General features: G+C 43.7%; 1 protein-coding gene and 1 pseudogene across 1 annotated transcript; one reads left to right on the top strand and one right to left on the bottom strand.

The window, feature by feature from the left end:
• Positions 1-10,012: 10,012 nt before the first annotated feature.
• Positions 10,013-10,549, bottom strand: LOC114907575 (annotated as a pseudogene).
• A 4,949-nt stretch (positions 10,550-15,498) lies between these two features.
• On the top strand, positions 15,499-15,759 carry LOC114907574 (40S ribosomal protein S27-like; the record flags this gene model as incomplete). The annotated part of the gene is made up of 1 exon (XM_029243294.1): positions 15,499-15,759. A coding segment is annotated over one exon (261 nt), but the record flags the coding sequence as incomplete, so codon positions are not given.
• Positions 15,760-16,007: the final 248 nt, after the last annotated feature.

Genomic DNA, 16,007 nt, shown 5'->3' with positions numbered 1-16,007 from the left:
ACGGGCCCAGCCGCTCCGCGGCACGTGGGATCTTCCCGGACCGGGGCGCGAACCCGCGTCCCCTGCATCGGCAGGCGGACTCTCAACCACTGCGCCACCAGGGAAGCCCCTAATTATATTTTATTGAGGCATAATTTTTTTTAATTAAAAATTTTTTTTTTTAATTTTTGGCTGCACGGCACAGCTTGTAGGATCTTAGTTCCCCAACCAGGGATTGAACCTGGGCCACAGCAGTGAAAGCGCCAGGTCCTAACCACTGGACTACCAGGGAACTCCACTGAGGCATAGTTGATTTACGATATTAAATAAGTTTCAGGTGTACAACATAGTGATTCACAATTTTTACAGGTTACGTTCCATTTATAGTTATTATAGAATATTGGCTATGTTCCCTGTGCTGTACGATATATCCTTGAAGCTTATTTATTTTAAACGCAGTAGTTTGTATCTCTTAATCCCCATACCTATATCTTGCCCCCCCCCCCTTCCCTCTCTCCACTGGTAACCACTAGTTCATTCTCCATATCTGCGAGTCTGTTTGGGCCTCCTTTTCTTTATCTGTGAAATAAGGAGGTTAAACTAGACAATGTAGGGGAAACCGTGAAAATCATTGAAATGGAGCAAAATGATTACTGGGTGTCTTCAGTGGAAAAATAGGCAGACACTATCTGAACACACCCTGCTGGGTCATCTAATTCTATGGAGTATCTGTGCCTTTTCTTGTCTTTGAGCTCTTTTGTAAATTCATAAATTGTAGATAACTGATGGCAATGCAAATGATTCTTGTCCATAGGCATGCAAGTAAAGTTTGATAGGTGGAAATGCAATTGAATTCTTTCTTTCCCCGCGTTCTTACAATTGTGTATCAATTTGTAAGTTCATTATTACCAATTGCTTATATATGTGGTTCTTTGTATTATCCTTTGACCCAGTTATAATATCTTATTAGTCCTCTAATTTGTTAACGAGTTAAATAAAGTCTTTGACCTATTATTATTTCATATTTTAATGAGTGTCACGATTTTACCGTGTTTAAAAAACTATCCTTTACAAAAATTGCTCAAAAATCCAATGATCACAAAACTATTTGGTAGATAACCATAGTTTTTTTAGGAGGATACTGTGGTGAAAGTGATGAATTGCTTCCAAAATTGCTTAATTTAGCCTGTGGTTATAATTATACACCAGAAAGATATAGATTAAAAAGATCAAATGCTTGCTATACACCTGAAACTAACACAACATTGTAAATCAACTATACTTCAATTTTTAAAAAAAGATCAAATACTAGAGAGTAATGGATTTACCAAATACCCCAGGTGTATGCCTGAGTCATGTAGAAGCTAATTGGTTCAAGGTGTTTTCTGAACAGAAATTTTATTGGCCAGGCTTGTACCTGAGATCATTCAGAGTAGAGACTCTTCCAGCCTTTGCCTCGGCTATACTTTGGTAAATATGCCTTTGTCATGTGCCATCTATGTCCACTTGGGGCTTTCTGTTGACAGAAGCAGCTACAGCTTACTACACTGGGGTGGTTTCAAGCAAGACCATTGTGCAAGAAATGATAGTGGAGTAAGATTTGGGGTGGGCAGCCTCGAGAGGAAATGTACATATGGGAGAAGGAATTCTGAAGGGATCTTCACAAATCAGTCAACACTTGTACAGATCTATCTGTAAACCAGGTATGAGCTTTTTCTTTATCCAAGCCTGGTCCTAGGAAACTCTCCACGAGGTCATGGTGTGGCTTGATGGAGGGGCGGCAATGCAACAGGAGTGGGTGTCAAAGGAGAAATAGGTGTTGAATAAGTCCTAGCCATATGCGTATACACCTTGCGTGTGCCTTTTAGACCTGCTCCAATCTGCTCTCGTGTGTACGTGTACCACCACCATCTGAGGATGCAATGCTACTGCACACACCTGACCTCATGGCTTGGCAGGTCAGAGAGCACCCAGTCTACAGAGTTACCAGATTTCTCACAGCCAAGCATCTGGTCCTATCAGGGCTTAGTAACAAGCCAGAAACTTTTTCTCAGAAGTAGAATAGTTAATAGCAGAAGAGGGCATGGCTTTGCTCCAAAATTGTACCTATTTAGACTATGATTTTCCTACTGGGGCTTTATCTGGTACTTTTATTTACCAAAAACATTCAAGTGCTATGCTGTGTCAAAAGGCCCAAGTGGCAGGGTGGCTTGTACCGCAGCCTGGATTCACTGCAGTTTTATTGCTCTGGGACCCCACTTAAAACTGGCTTCTTTAAGGCAAGTGGTCTGGAGCAGCACATTCAAAGGTGGTATAATTTTGCCTTCAAAATCCAAAGAAGCTAAAACTATAAAACTCTTAGTAGAAAACATGGGTATAAATCTTTGTGACCTTGGATTAGGCAATGGTGTCTTACATAGATATGTGGTTTAAGATATGATACTTAAAGCACAGCAACCAAAGAAAAAACAGATACGTTGGACTTCATCAAAATTAAAAACTTTTGTGCATCAAAAGACACTATCAAGAAAATTAAAAAATCACTCACAGAGTGGGAGGAAATATTTGCAATTACGTATCTGGTAAAAGTCTAGTATCCAGAATACAAAAAGAACGCTTACAACTCAACCATAAAAAGACAACCCATATGGGAACATACGTATATGTATAACTGATTCACTTTGTTATAAAGCAGAAACTAACACACCATTGTAAAGCAATTATACCCCAATAAAGATGTTAAAAAAAAAAAGACAACCCAATTTAAAAATGGACAAAGGATCTGAACAGAAGTTCCTCCAAAGATATCCAAATGGCCAATAAGCACATGAAAGGATGCTCAACGTCATCAGTCATTAGAGATGCAAGTCAAACCATAATGAGATACCATTTCACACCCACTAGGATGGCTATAATAAAAAAGATGGGCAATAGAAAATGTTGGTGAGGATGTGGAGAAATTGGAACATACATTGTTGTTGGAAATGTAAAATAGTGTAGCCACTTCCAAAAGCAGTTCAAAAACTTAAAACCCAGCAGTTCCGCTCCTAGATAGATCACCCAAGAGAAGGGAAAACAAATGTTCCCACAAATACTTATACATAAATGTCCACAGCAGCATTATTCATAATATCCAAAAAAAAAGGAAACAGCCTGTCAACTGATGCGTGGATAAACAAAATGTGGTGTATCTTATACAATGTAACGTCACTTGGCCATAAAAAGGAGAAAAATACTGACACATGCTACAACATGAAAACATGCTAAGTGAAAGAAGCCAGTCGCAAAAGACCACATACTCTATGATTCTGTTCATACGAAATGTCCAGAATAGGCAAATCCATAGATACAGAAAGTAGATCAGTGGTTGCAGGGCTGGGAGGAGGGGGATGGGGAGTGACTGCTAATGAGTTTGAGAGTTTCTTTGGGGGATGATGAAAATGTCCTGGAATCAGAGAGTAATGAGGATTGCAAACCTCTGAGAATAAACTAAAATCCACTCAATTGTACTTCGTTCTTCTTTAATCTGAAAACAGTTCTTCAATCTGTCTTTGTCTTTCATGACATTGATGCCTTTGAAGAATATAGGCCAGTTATTTTGTAAACTGTCCTCCACTTGAGCTTGTCTGCAGTTCCTTCATGTTTAGATTCAGGTCATGCATTTTGGGGCAGAAATGATGTTGTCTTTCTCAGAGCCTTATTTCAGGAGGCACCTGCTGTCAATTTTCCTGGTGTCACTTTGTCTCAATACTGGTGATGTGAACTTGGATTGGGTGCTAAAGCTGCTGTCTGGCAGGTCTTGCCACTGTCAAGTTACTATTTGCCCCTTTACAATCAATATGTAATTTGTGGGGAGGTACTCTGACACTATGTAAAAAACCTATTCCTCGTGAAACTATATCACTAGCTTTAGCATCCATTCACGATTTTCTGAACCCTCTAAGGTTTTTTTTTGTTTTGTTTTTAAATTTAATTTAATTTAATTTTGGCTGTGTTGGGTCTTTGTTGCTGCGTGTGGGCTTTCTCTAGTTGCAGCGAGTGGGGGCAACTCTTCATTGCGGTGCACGGGCTTCTCATTGTGGTGGCTTCTCTTGTTGCAGAGCATGGGCTCTAGGGTGCGGGGGCTTCAGTAGTTGTGGTGTGCAGGCTCAGTAGTTGTGGCGCACGTGCTTAGTTGCTCCGTGGCATGTGGGATCTTCCCGGACCAGGGATTGAACCCGTGACCCCTGCATTGGCAGGTGGTGAATCCTCTAAGGTTTAAAATGACTTGTTTCTACTCAGACTAGAGGCTGTTTAAATAATTGTTGTTTTACTCCTAAATTAATACCAATTCCTCTACGAAAGGGTTTGTTTGTTTTTAAAAGGCTTGATATTCTCCTGATCACAAGAAGGGCATCCAGGCAGAGGAAAAGTTTGACAAAAAGAATTAAAAAAACAGCAGGGTGCTTTCCTTTTTCTCTTCTCTTTTGTTTTCAAATGCAACCTCTGTGTCTAGACATGGAAATAAACACACAGTTGTTCAGTGTAATTGTATCTATTGTTTAGGGGGCTGAATCAGGCTGGTGGGGAGGACTCACTAACGAAGAGGTTAACACTATTTTTTCCTTCCCACTCAGCACCCATTGGAACAAGTACAGCTTTGGAAACGTAAAATAATGTTTTCGATGTCTTATTTTGATTTCCTTTTTTGGTAGTCCTGGTGATGGTGGGTGCAGATATTGGGGAAGCCAGTGGCTCAGGAGACGTTCTGGAAATAAAATGCTACAGGAACAAGTGATCAGACTTCACTGATGCATGTCTCAGCACACTGCTTCCTGGCTACAGACAACCTTAACTTCAGTTTTCTAAGCCCCAGTTTCCTTATCTGAAAAGTGGGAGGGGATAATAATAGTACCCAACTAATTGTTTAGCTGATTAAATGAGATAAGACGCGTGAAGCACTCGGTATGGGGTTGGCACCTAATTAAGTACTCTGTAATGTTTGTTATTATTATCATTATTCAGTGGTCTTAACTGGGCAGCCGTTATTGCAGTGACTGCTTTAGGAGGAAGACTAAGTTGCCAGGCTGGATGCTCAATCCTAAAATCCTAATACCACTGCCTACTAATTTCATCAGTGTAGCCTCAGCCTGTCTGGGCTTTGAAGGGCTTTGTAGCTCCAGGTGTTGCCAATTAAAAGGCAAAGGCCTGAGGACATGTTCACGTCCTGTGCTGCCTTAGAGAGCAGAGCCCTGGGAGGGACAGAAATGCAGGCAGGAGAGCTCCAGCTCTAGAAGGATGGTAAGGGAGTGTCTGTAGCATCAAAATATCTGGGTTTAAATCTCACCTCCTGGGAATGAGTGGTGTGAGTTTCATTACTGTTTATTTTTTTTACTGGAGTGTAGATGATTTACAGTGTTGTGTTAATTTCTGCTGTACAGCACAGTGACTCAGATATATATATATAGGAAGCTAGTGGCTCAGGAGACATTCATGGCCATATGTGTGTGTGTGTGTGTGTGTGTGTGTGTGTGTATGTTTCCATATTCTTTTCCATATGGTTTATCCCAGGACATTGAATATAGTTCCCTGTGCTATACAGTAGGACCTTGTTGTCTATCAATTCTATATATAATAGTTTGCATCTGCTAAGCCCAAACTCCCAGTCCATCCTTCCCTTACCCTCCTCCCCCTTGGCAACCACAAGTCTGTCCTCTATGTCTGTGAGTCTGTTTCTGCTTCGTAGATAGGTTCATTAGTGTCATAGTTTAGATTCCACATGTAAGTGATATCAGATGGTGTTTGTCTTTCTCTTTCTGACTTACTTCACTTAGTATGATAATCTCTACTTGCATCCATGTTGCTGCAAATGGCATTACTTTGTTCTTTTTTATGGCTGAGTAGTATTCCATTGTATATATGTACCACATCTTCTTTATCCATTCATCTGTCAATGGACATTTAGTTTGTTTCCATGTGTTGGCTATTGCAAATAGTGCTGCTATGAACATAGGGGTGCATGTATCTTTTTGAATTATAGTTTTGTCTGGATAAATGCCCAAGATTATATATATCCTGGGATTGCTGGGTCATATGGTAACTCTAGTTTTCTGAGGAACCTCCATACTGTTCTCCATAGTGGCTGCACCAACTTACATTCCCACCAACAGTGTAGGAGGGTTCCCTTCTCTCCACATCCTCTCCAGCATTTATTATTTGTAGACTTAAAAAAAAAAAGATTTATTTATTTATTTATTTTTGGCTGCGTTGGGTCTTTGTTGCTGCATGCAGGCTTTCTCTAGTTGCAGCAAGCGGGCTTCAGCTTCAGCGGGCTTTGTTGCGGTGCGCGTGCTTCTCATTACGGTTGCGGGGCACAGGCTCTAGGCGTGCAGGCTTCAGTAGTTGTGGCACGTGGGCTCAGTAGCTGTGGCTTGCAGGCTCTAGAGCACAGGCTCAGTAGTTGTGGCGCATGGGCTTAGTTGCTCTACAGCATGTGGGAATCTTCCCGGACCAAGGCTCGAACCCATGTCCCCTGCATTGGCAGGTGGTTTCTTCTTTTTTTTTTTTTTGCGGTAGGCGGGTCTCTCACTGTTGTGGCCTCTCCCGTTGTGGAGCACAGGCTCCGGACGCGCAGGCTCAGCGGCCTCCGCGGCATGTGGGATCTTCCCGGACCGGGGCACGAACCCGTGTCCCCTGCATCAGCAGGCGGACTCTTAACCACTGCGCCACCAGGGAAGCCCCAGGTGGATTCTTAACCACTGCGCCAGTGGAGAAGTCCCTGTAGACTTTTTAATGATGGCCATTCTGACTGGTGTGAGATGATACCTCATTGTAGTTTTGATTTGCTTTTCTCTAATAATTAGTGACATGGAGCATCTTTTCATGTGCCTATTGACACATGACACTGCCTATATGTCTTCTTTGGAGAAATGTCTGTTTAGGTCTTCTGCCCATTTTTTTTTTTTTTTTGTCAGGGATCAATCTCTTTATTCACAACAGCATTTCAGGAAAAGGCAAACTTCGCTTGCTGCCCTTTGATGAGGCGTAGCCTCTGCCCCCACCGGGCGTCTCCATGGAACTCTGCACCCCTTGGGGACCTTCCCTGAACCCCCAGCATGTGGGAGCCCCAAGAGATGACGGCCAGGGAGTAAGGCGAGGTCGGCATCACTGAAGAAAAACCAGGTGGCTCTTGAACCCCGTTCTCTCTGGCCTCACACCACAGTCCAGAGCGCCAGGCAGCCCACAGCACAACTTACTGTACAGAACACCCAAGGGCTCCAAGTCCAGGAAGAATCAAACGCAGGGAGCCAGGGAAAGCTCTCCCACATTTCTGTCCACAATAGCCAGTGCTGTGAGGACAGATGGCCAGCCAGAGGCCTCTGGCCAGCACCGTTCTGCTCATCTTTTTGATTGGGTTGTTTGATTTTGGTGTTGGGTTGTATGAGCTATTTGTATATTTTGGAAATTAAGCCCTTGTCAGTTGCATTGTTTGCAGATGTTTTCTCCCATTCTGTAGGTTGTCTTTTCGTTTTGTTTATGGTTTCCTTTGCTGTGCAAAAGCTTGTAAGTTTGATTAGGTCCCATTTGTTTATTTTTGTTTTTATTTCTATTGCCTTGGGAGACTGACCTAAGAAAACATTGGTACAATTTATGTCAGAGAATGCTTTGAGTTTCATTATTTATATCATTCTTTGGTTCATCAGTTTCCCCATTTGTAAAAAAAGGAATAATATTAATACTAGTATTTATTATATGTTGCCCTGTGGGATATTTGTAAAAGGCAACAGGTTCTGGCTTTGTTAAATCCCCAGGAGCTGTACGCACACAGTTATCTCTCCCATCCAAGGACGGTGGCTGGACTGGATTGTGCATGTGCGCAACATAGAACTAGATTATTACCAGAGGTAGGTGGTGTTGGTGGATATAAAACAGATCTGGGTTAATCTGGACCAAGAGTCAGAAATCCCAAGTGGCCTTGATAATAATGGCCAGTATTTTTTTTATACCCGTTACCCTGTGCCTGGCAGTTTAAATACTTTACAGAACCAACTCATGACTCTTTACCAAAAACCTATGATGTAGGTTGTGTTTTGATCTCTGTCTTAGAGACTTGAAGTCTCAGGCACAGAGAGGTCACAGCTAGTAAGGGGTGGGGCCAATTCAAACTCAGGCAAGTTCATGCTTTTCATCAAAATATCCAGAAACACAAGGAGGGTAGAACCCAATGTCACTAAAGAGCGAGATCATCACAGACAGTCATCAGACACTTACGTCTTGGTTTATGGAGCCAGGACCTTGCTCCAGGGGCGTTGCATCCTGGGAATTCACCACTGCCTTGGGGAGTTTGTCCAAGTGGGAGCCTCTGTGCAGATAAAACACATCATTGCTCTCTCTGCGGGGGTTTGTACATGCAGGGGGAAAAAGCTCCTTGGTGCTTTTTATAAAAAATAAAAGCCTTGAAAATCCATAACTCTGAGTACATTCTCGGGGTGAAAACAAGTTCATCTCAATTTGCTAAGTCTGGCAACCCCAGGCAGTGGCTGCCCCGGTTTTCCCCTCCCCACCCATCTCTTCTTCCAGAGGTTGCTGCAGGCACTTGCTGAGAGCAAGTGTAGCCTGACTGCACCTTGCCTCGCCTGCCCTGAATCTCTCTTTCTTTCTGCTCCGGGGGCAGCTGTGTGGGGCTCCGCTGTGTTTTTTGTTTCCACTCCCACAGCATGAATACTTAGATTGTGTCCAATTGTCTGTCAACACAAACTATACTATGATAAACACTCTCATCCTGGTTTCCATATGGGCCAAGATGAAAAATCCTTTGGGACATATAACCAGGGATATATTCTGTGGCCCAGGGTGTGTATATTCTTATGTCACTAAGAAATGCCCGATTGCTCTTCAGAACATCTGCACCACTCCTGCACCACTCCTGCCCGCGGGGCCTGCAGGACCCTATGCCCCTAATCCCAGCCAACACGTGGCATTATCCATCTTTCTAATTTTTGCTGGTCTAAAAAGTGTAAAGTGAACTCTCAATGCTGTTTCCTTTTGTATTTCTCTAGTTACTAGTGAGTTTGAGCATCCCAGCATAGGCCTTTTTGCTTTGTCTCCTATTAATTGCTCATTTTCCCATGGGGTTCCTTCTTGTTGATTTGCAAGAGTCTCTTTTACATCCTAGATATTAGTCAGCTATCAGTTTTAGACATTACAACTGTCTTATCTTTGTTATTTGTTAACTTTTTCCGTAGTGTTCTTCATTGAACACAAATAGGTCATCAGTTTTATCAATTTTTTCCTATGGCGTGTGCTTTTTTTTTTTTTTTTTTTGCGGTACGCAGGCCTCTCACTGTTGTGGAGCACAGGCTCCAGACGCGCAGGCTCAGCGGCCATGGCTCACGGGCCCAACCACTCCGCAGCATGTGGGATCTTCCCGGACCGGGGCACGAACCCGTGTCCCCTGCATCGGCAGGCGGACTCTCAACCACTGCGCCACCAGGGAAGCCCATGGCGTGTGCTTTTGAGTTTCACTGTAGTCCTTCTTAACATAGACAGTCTCTCACATTTTCTCATTTTAAATTTATATGTTTATCTTCCCATGTAGTTCTTTAATCTGTCTGGAGCTCACTTTTGTGCGTGGTGTTAGGTAGGGATCCAGTTTTTTTTTCTCTAAAACGTGAGCCTTTTTTTTCAGGACCTTTCACTAAACAACTGCTCTTTTCCTATTGCTTTGTGGTGCCAGAAGGTACCATGTTTGTCCTGTGCCTTCTTGAGATTAGACAAACCAGAAGAAGGCAGAACCTAGTGGGGGACAGAGGGGAGAGATGCCGCTGTTTGACTCCAGGTATTTCTACATCCAGAAACCCTAACCCTGCCTTGTTTTTGCTTTACTTTTTGTCATTTGCAACTGAAGTGACTATTACAACCATGATGCCTTAATCTAGCTTCTATCTAGGAGAGCATACCCTCTTGACTAAGGCTGCCTGGGTTCTAATCCCAGCTCCACTACTAAGTGGCTGTGTGACTTTTTTTTTTTTTTTTAATCTTTTCTGGCTACACGTTAATTCAACACAAAACAATCTCTTCCAGACTTTACTGAGGTGGCTGACCGCGTACGTCCACGACCAAATCTGCCTCTAAACTGGAATTTAGTTGCTGACCCAGCCCCGGCCTCGGCTTTCTTGTCGGCACCAGAGGGCACAGCGCTTCATCTGTAGGTGACTCTGTCGCCTTCCCCTCTTGTGAGTCTTGCAGGTCGCTCTCCCTCCAGACCTTTGGGCCGTGGCCTGCCAGTCTCAGGACGACTGTGGCGCAGGTTAGCAGGCACGATTTCAGGGGGCAGGTGGAGGTAATCCCGGAGATAATGGATACCCTAGTTGGTTAGGTACCAGTAGAAATGTCTCCAGGCAAACTGTTCCTTCACGTACCCTCATGATTTGAGAGACTGCATGGCCTTCATGACGTGAAGATTGGGCACATTCTTGTCTGCCAGCTCGGGGTGCTTAGGCATGTGGTTGTCCTTCTTGGCTACCATCACTCCCTCCTTAAAAAGGAGTTCATAAATGGCAATCCGGTTCCTCTTGGGCAACATCAACATCGCGACGGCTGCTGTGTCCGGGGTCGGAGCTGGAAAGGAAGGGGTATCGGTTGTGTGACTTTGTTACAAGTTACAGGATCTTTCTGGGCATCAGTTTCTCCATCTGATAAAATCAGGGTAGTAATAGTACTTAATTCATAGGATTATGGTGAGGATTAGATGAAATAATACTTTAAAGCAGAACAGCGCCTGGAATGTAATAAATAATAAATGTTATTCACTTGCATAATCCTATGTTCCCAATTAGCTGTGAGTAAATCGTGTATGATTTTGATCTATCTGGTTATATTCTAATTACACCTGAGAAGCCATTTAGGAAGTCATTTAGAAAATTAATTTTGGGGGCATACAAATAAATTACCTCCTAATTGATCTATTTAAAAAGTCCTTTTCAGGAATTCCCTGGTGATCCAGTGGTTAAGGTTCCGCACTTCCGCTGCAGGGGGCGTGGGTGTGATTCCTGGTTGGGGTTCGGGGTGGGGGAACTGGGATCCCGCATGCTACACCAAGCGAGGCCAAAAAAATGAAAGTCCTTTTCCTGCACTGCCTTCTTGGGAACTGTGACAGTCGCCGTCACTAGGTGGCGCCTGAGTGGATTACGGGAGCGTGAAACAGTGGGCCTTAAAGCAGCAGTCCCCAGTTTTTTGGCACCAGAGACAGGTTTCGTGGAAGACAGTTTTTCCACAGTCCCGGGTGTGTGTGGGGGATGGTTCCGACGGTGATACGAGCGATGGTTCAGGCAGTAAGACCGATGGGGAGCAACGGGGAGCGGCAGATGAAGCTTTGCTCGCTCCCCCGCCTCTCACCTCCTGCTGTGTGGCCGGGTTCCTAACAGGTACCGGTCCGCGGCCCGGGGGTTGAGGACCCCTGCCTTAAAGAGCATCTGAGCCAGGGTCAGCTCACCATGTGCCAGAGGGATTCATAGGTGAGGTTAATTTGGCCTGCAAGGAATTCACAAAACGTTTTAAAGTGCATCTGCTAATATTCAAAAATCAGGAGATTCCATATAAAAACCCGACTTCCAGTGCCTGGATACATAGGAAAGCCTGGCAACCTCGGACCTGCAGCGATGCTTCCTTGAGGGTGGGTGGGCTCCTCCAGTCCAGCACAGCCCCATTTGTTCCTGTCATTTGTCCCTCCCTGGCTCCTCTAGGCATTTGAGTTTCTAACCCCTACGTATCCCAATCCTTCCCTTTGCATATTGGAGGCTGAGGTCCTACAGAGAAGGGAAGGGCTGGAACTGGAATCTTACCCGACAGAGCAGGGCTCTTTTTTTTTTCTTTCTTTCTGGCTGTCTCTCAAGGCTTGTGTGATCTTAGTTCCCTAACCAGGGCTTGAACCCGGGCCCATCAGTGAAAGCATGGAGTCTTAACCACTGGACCACCAGGGAAGTCCCCAGGGCTCTTTTTTATACCCATGTTGTTTCTTTTACACTTGGTTGTTTTCAGAGACTGACTGAAGCTAAAAAGTGGGTAAGACGTTGTGGAAGAACCGAAATTTGGGAATTTAGGGGCACCAGTTAGATGATTAAAATAAGGTGTGGGGGGACTTCCCCGGTGGCGCAGTGGTTAAGAATCCGCCTGCCAAAGTAGGGGACACGGGTTCGAGCCCTGGTCCAGGAAGATCCCACACGCGGTGGAGCAGCTAAGCCCGTGCGCCACAACTACTGAGCCTGTGCTCTAGAGCCCAGGAGCCACAACTACTGAAGCCCACGCACCTAGAGTCCATGCTCCGCAACAAGAGAAGCCACCGCGATGAGAAGCCCGCGCACCACAATGAAGAAGAGTAGCCCTCGCTCACCGCAACTAGAGAAAGCCCGCATACAGCAGTGAAGACCCAACGCAGCCAAAATAAATTAATAAATCAATTAATTAAAAAAATAAGATGTGGGAAAAAGTAGAGGTCAGTAGGATTCTTTTTCTTTTCTTTGTGCAAAATAACTTCATTGGTTTTGGGGGAAATAATATATATTTAGTGCAAAACATTCAAACAATACAGAAAGATACAAAGAAGAGGGTAAACGTTTCCCCAAATTCCACTTTCCATTTATAACTCCCATTCATTTTGGTGTCTATGCTTCCAGCCCTCTCTCTGTGTATTTATAGATACACTTAATATAGGCACTGTCAGGGCCAAGGAGTATCTGGGAATATGGGGCCTTAAAGTTCCCACACCATCTTCATCAGCTTCCCTCCAAGTAATTCTTTGATATGGCCCATTGGGAGTTTTTTCAATTATATTAAAGTGGTATAAAAATGAAATGTCAAAACTTTATGCTCACCCCCAACTCTCTTCCAATCAGATTGCTATCCAGCCCACCTATATAGAAATTCTATATAGAAATTCTGGAGCTGCCAGTGCATGTTTCAAATTTTCCTAAATGAGAACATACAAGTTGTTTTGTAAACTGATTTTTCCACCAATAGAATTCCTAGAATATCTGTCCCTAGTTTATGAATACAGACTTTAGAAATGAATAAATAAATCTCACCTTCAAGAACACCCTCAGCAGACTTCCCTGGTGGTGCAGTGGTTAAGAATCCGCCTGCCAATGCAGGATACACGGGTTCAAGCCCCGGTCCATGAAGATCCCACATGCCGCAGAGCAACTAAGCCCGTGTGCCACAACTACTGAGCCTGTGCTCTAGAGCCTGCAAGCCACAACTACTGAGCCTATGTGCCACAACTACTGAAGCCCGCGTGCCTAGAGCCCGTGCTCCACAACAAGAGAAACCACCACAGTGAGAAGCACGCGCACCGCAGCGAAGAGTAGCCCCCATTCGCCGCAACTAGAGAAAGCCCGCGAGCAGCAATGAAGACGCAATGCAGACAAAAATAAAAATAAAATAAATTAATTAATTAAAAAAAGAAGAACACCCTCAGCGTCGTCAGGCCAAGCCAGTCATTTAATCAGACTGCTCCATCTGATTGATGACTGGAAAGATGGGGAACAGCTAATCAGAACCCAGTGTGCACATTCTAAAGTCTGTATGATTGCTCACAGTAGGCACTAATAGGAACAATCTTTTTTTTTTTAACATCTTTATTGGAGTATATTTGCTTTACAATGGTGTGTTAGTTTCTGCTGTATAACAAAGTGAATCATCTATTCATATACATATATCCCCATATCTCCTCCCTCCCACCCTCCCTATCCCACCCCTATAGGGGGTCACAGCGCACCAAGCTGATCTCCCTGTGCCATGCTGCTGCTTCCCACTAGCAATCTACTTTACATTTGGTAGTGTATATATGTCCGTGCCACTCTCTCACTTCATCCCAGCTTACCCTTCCCCCTCCCCGTGTCCTCAAGTCCATTCTCTACATCTGCACCTTTATTCCTGTTCTGCCCCTAGGTTCTTCAGAACCACTTTTTTTTTTGATGACCATATTAGTCAGGTGTTTGCTGTAATAATATTACATAGTAATCAGCTCCCAAATGTCAGTGATTTATAACTACAAATGTTTATTTTTCTCTCGCTGGTCTGCACACAGCATGTGGGTGGCCAGGCTTCCCCTGACCTTAGATTTGGGTCTGCTCCACGTGTTTCTCATTCCAGGACCCAGGCTGAAGGGGCAATGGCTATGCAGGGCATTCTCTCCTCATAGCAAATGTGCAGGAGGTCAAGCCAAATTTCACAAATTCATGTAGAGCCTCTGGTCTGTTACAGCCTCTGGTTTGTTACATTCACCCACATTCTCTAGACCAAACCCAAAGTGAGTGAGTTAGAGAAGTGTGCTCCGTCTGTAGTAAGCGATGGCGAGGATGGGGAGGGAAGAAAGAGTCATGAACAAAAATATTATCTACCACAGGGACCAACCAGGATGGGAGATAAAATGAAATTTAGACTAAGACCTATTGTTAAGCCTTATAAATGCAGTTTGAACCCACACGGCTTGAGAACCGCAACTGCTTCATCTAGTGTTGTCCCTTAATCAAAGAACCTTTGTCCTCAAAGACTCTTACTGAAGGCTCCTCTCTGATCGTACTCACTCTGCCTTTATATTTTATATGCTTTATGCTTCTGTATAGTATATGCTTTTTATGCTATTTAAAGTTATGAAGACCTCACCTGGGTCTTTAAAAAAAGGAAAAGGTTAAACTGCCATATCAATTTTTGATTGCTGAGAGAACTATTTTGTCCTTTCCCTTTCCCTGCCAAAGTTACGCCAATCAGCAAAAACAAATTCTCCTGTGAGTAAAAACAAGGAGTATTGCTGCCAGGCAACAAATGAGAGAGCACTATTTTTATGTTTTTTGGAAGGTGTAGCATCTTGCTCCGCTGTTTCCATGGAGAATCCCAATTGTCAAGTTTAATCAAATGCTGGAAAATTGAAATTTATGCAAAGAGACTAGCTTAGTAAGCAATTACCTTTGCTAAGTGACAGCTAGGAGAAATATTTCGATGAAACCTCTTACCATAAATCAAGCATTGTCCCTTGGTATCAGTTGACTCAAATTAACACTTTCATGTGTGTCAACTGCTTTTCTAAAGCTATTGCAATAATATTTCAACAAAATCACAAATTGCATGCACACCACTTCCAGTATAAATCACCATGGATGTTTGGAGCACATATGAACTACATCAGAATACAGTAAGGAATATATAAAGAATGGTTGTAGACAGGGAACTCCCTGGCAGTCCAGTGGTTAGGACTTGGCACTTTCACTGCCATAGGCCCAGGTTGAATCCCTGGTCGGGGAACTAAGATCCCGCAAGCTGCGCAGTATGGCCAAAAAATAAAAAAAGAATGGCTGTAAACAAAGGTGTCTCTTTTGTTAGCGTGGTAATGTATCAGTTTCTAAAGTTGTTCCCAATAAATTAATAAGAGAAAATACTCAATGTAATTCAGAAAAAGTAAAGGAAATGGAGGGAGGGTGGAGTTCAGAGACCAGTCCTATCAGATATTAAAACATACAGCCTGTCCGGCAGTGACGACCTTCCCATGAGAACTTGCCTCTTGCAAAGGATTTCCTTCATCCCTCTCCAGAAGAGAAGATGAAACACAAGAAGAAGTGCCTGGTGCAGAGCCCCAGTTCTTATTTCATGGATGTGAAATGCCCGGGATGCTATAAAATCACCACTGTCTTTAGCCATGCACAAACAGTAGTTTTGTGTGTTGGCTGCTCTGCTGTCCTCTGCCAGCCTACAGGAGGAAAAGCAAGGCTTACAGAAGGTTGCTCCTTCAGACAGAAGCAGCACTAAAATCACCCTGAATCAAGATGAATGGGAAACCATCCCAATAAACACATTTTGGATACAGAAAAAAAATTATTAAAACATGCAGGATAACCAAACGTAAAATAGATAGCTAGTGGGAATCAGCCGCATAGCACAGGGAGATTAGCTCGGTGCTTTGTGACCACCTAGAGGGGTGGGATAGGGAGGGTAGGAGGGAGGGTGATGCAAGAGGGAAAAGATATGGGAACATATGTGTATGTATAACTGATTCA

This window comes from Monodon monoceros, unplaced genomic scaffold (assembly GCF_005190385.1).
Source record: "Monodon monoceros isolate NGI ecotype Baffin Bay Population unplaced genomic scaffold, NGI_Narwhal_1 Super_Scaffold_3, whole genome shotgun sequence".
Classification (NCBI taxonomy): domain Eukaryota; kingdom Metazoa; phylum Chordata; class Mammalia; order Artiodactyla; family Monodontidae; genus Monodon; species Monodon monoceros.
This window is presented reverse-complemented; position numbering and strand designations above follow the sequence as displayed.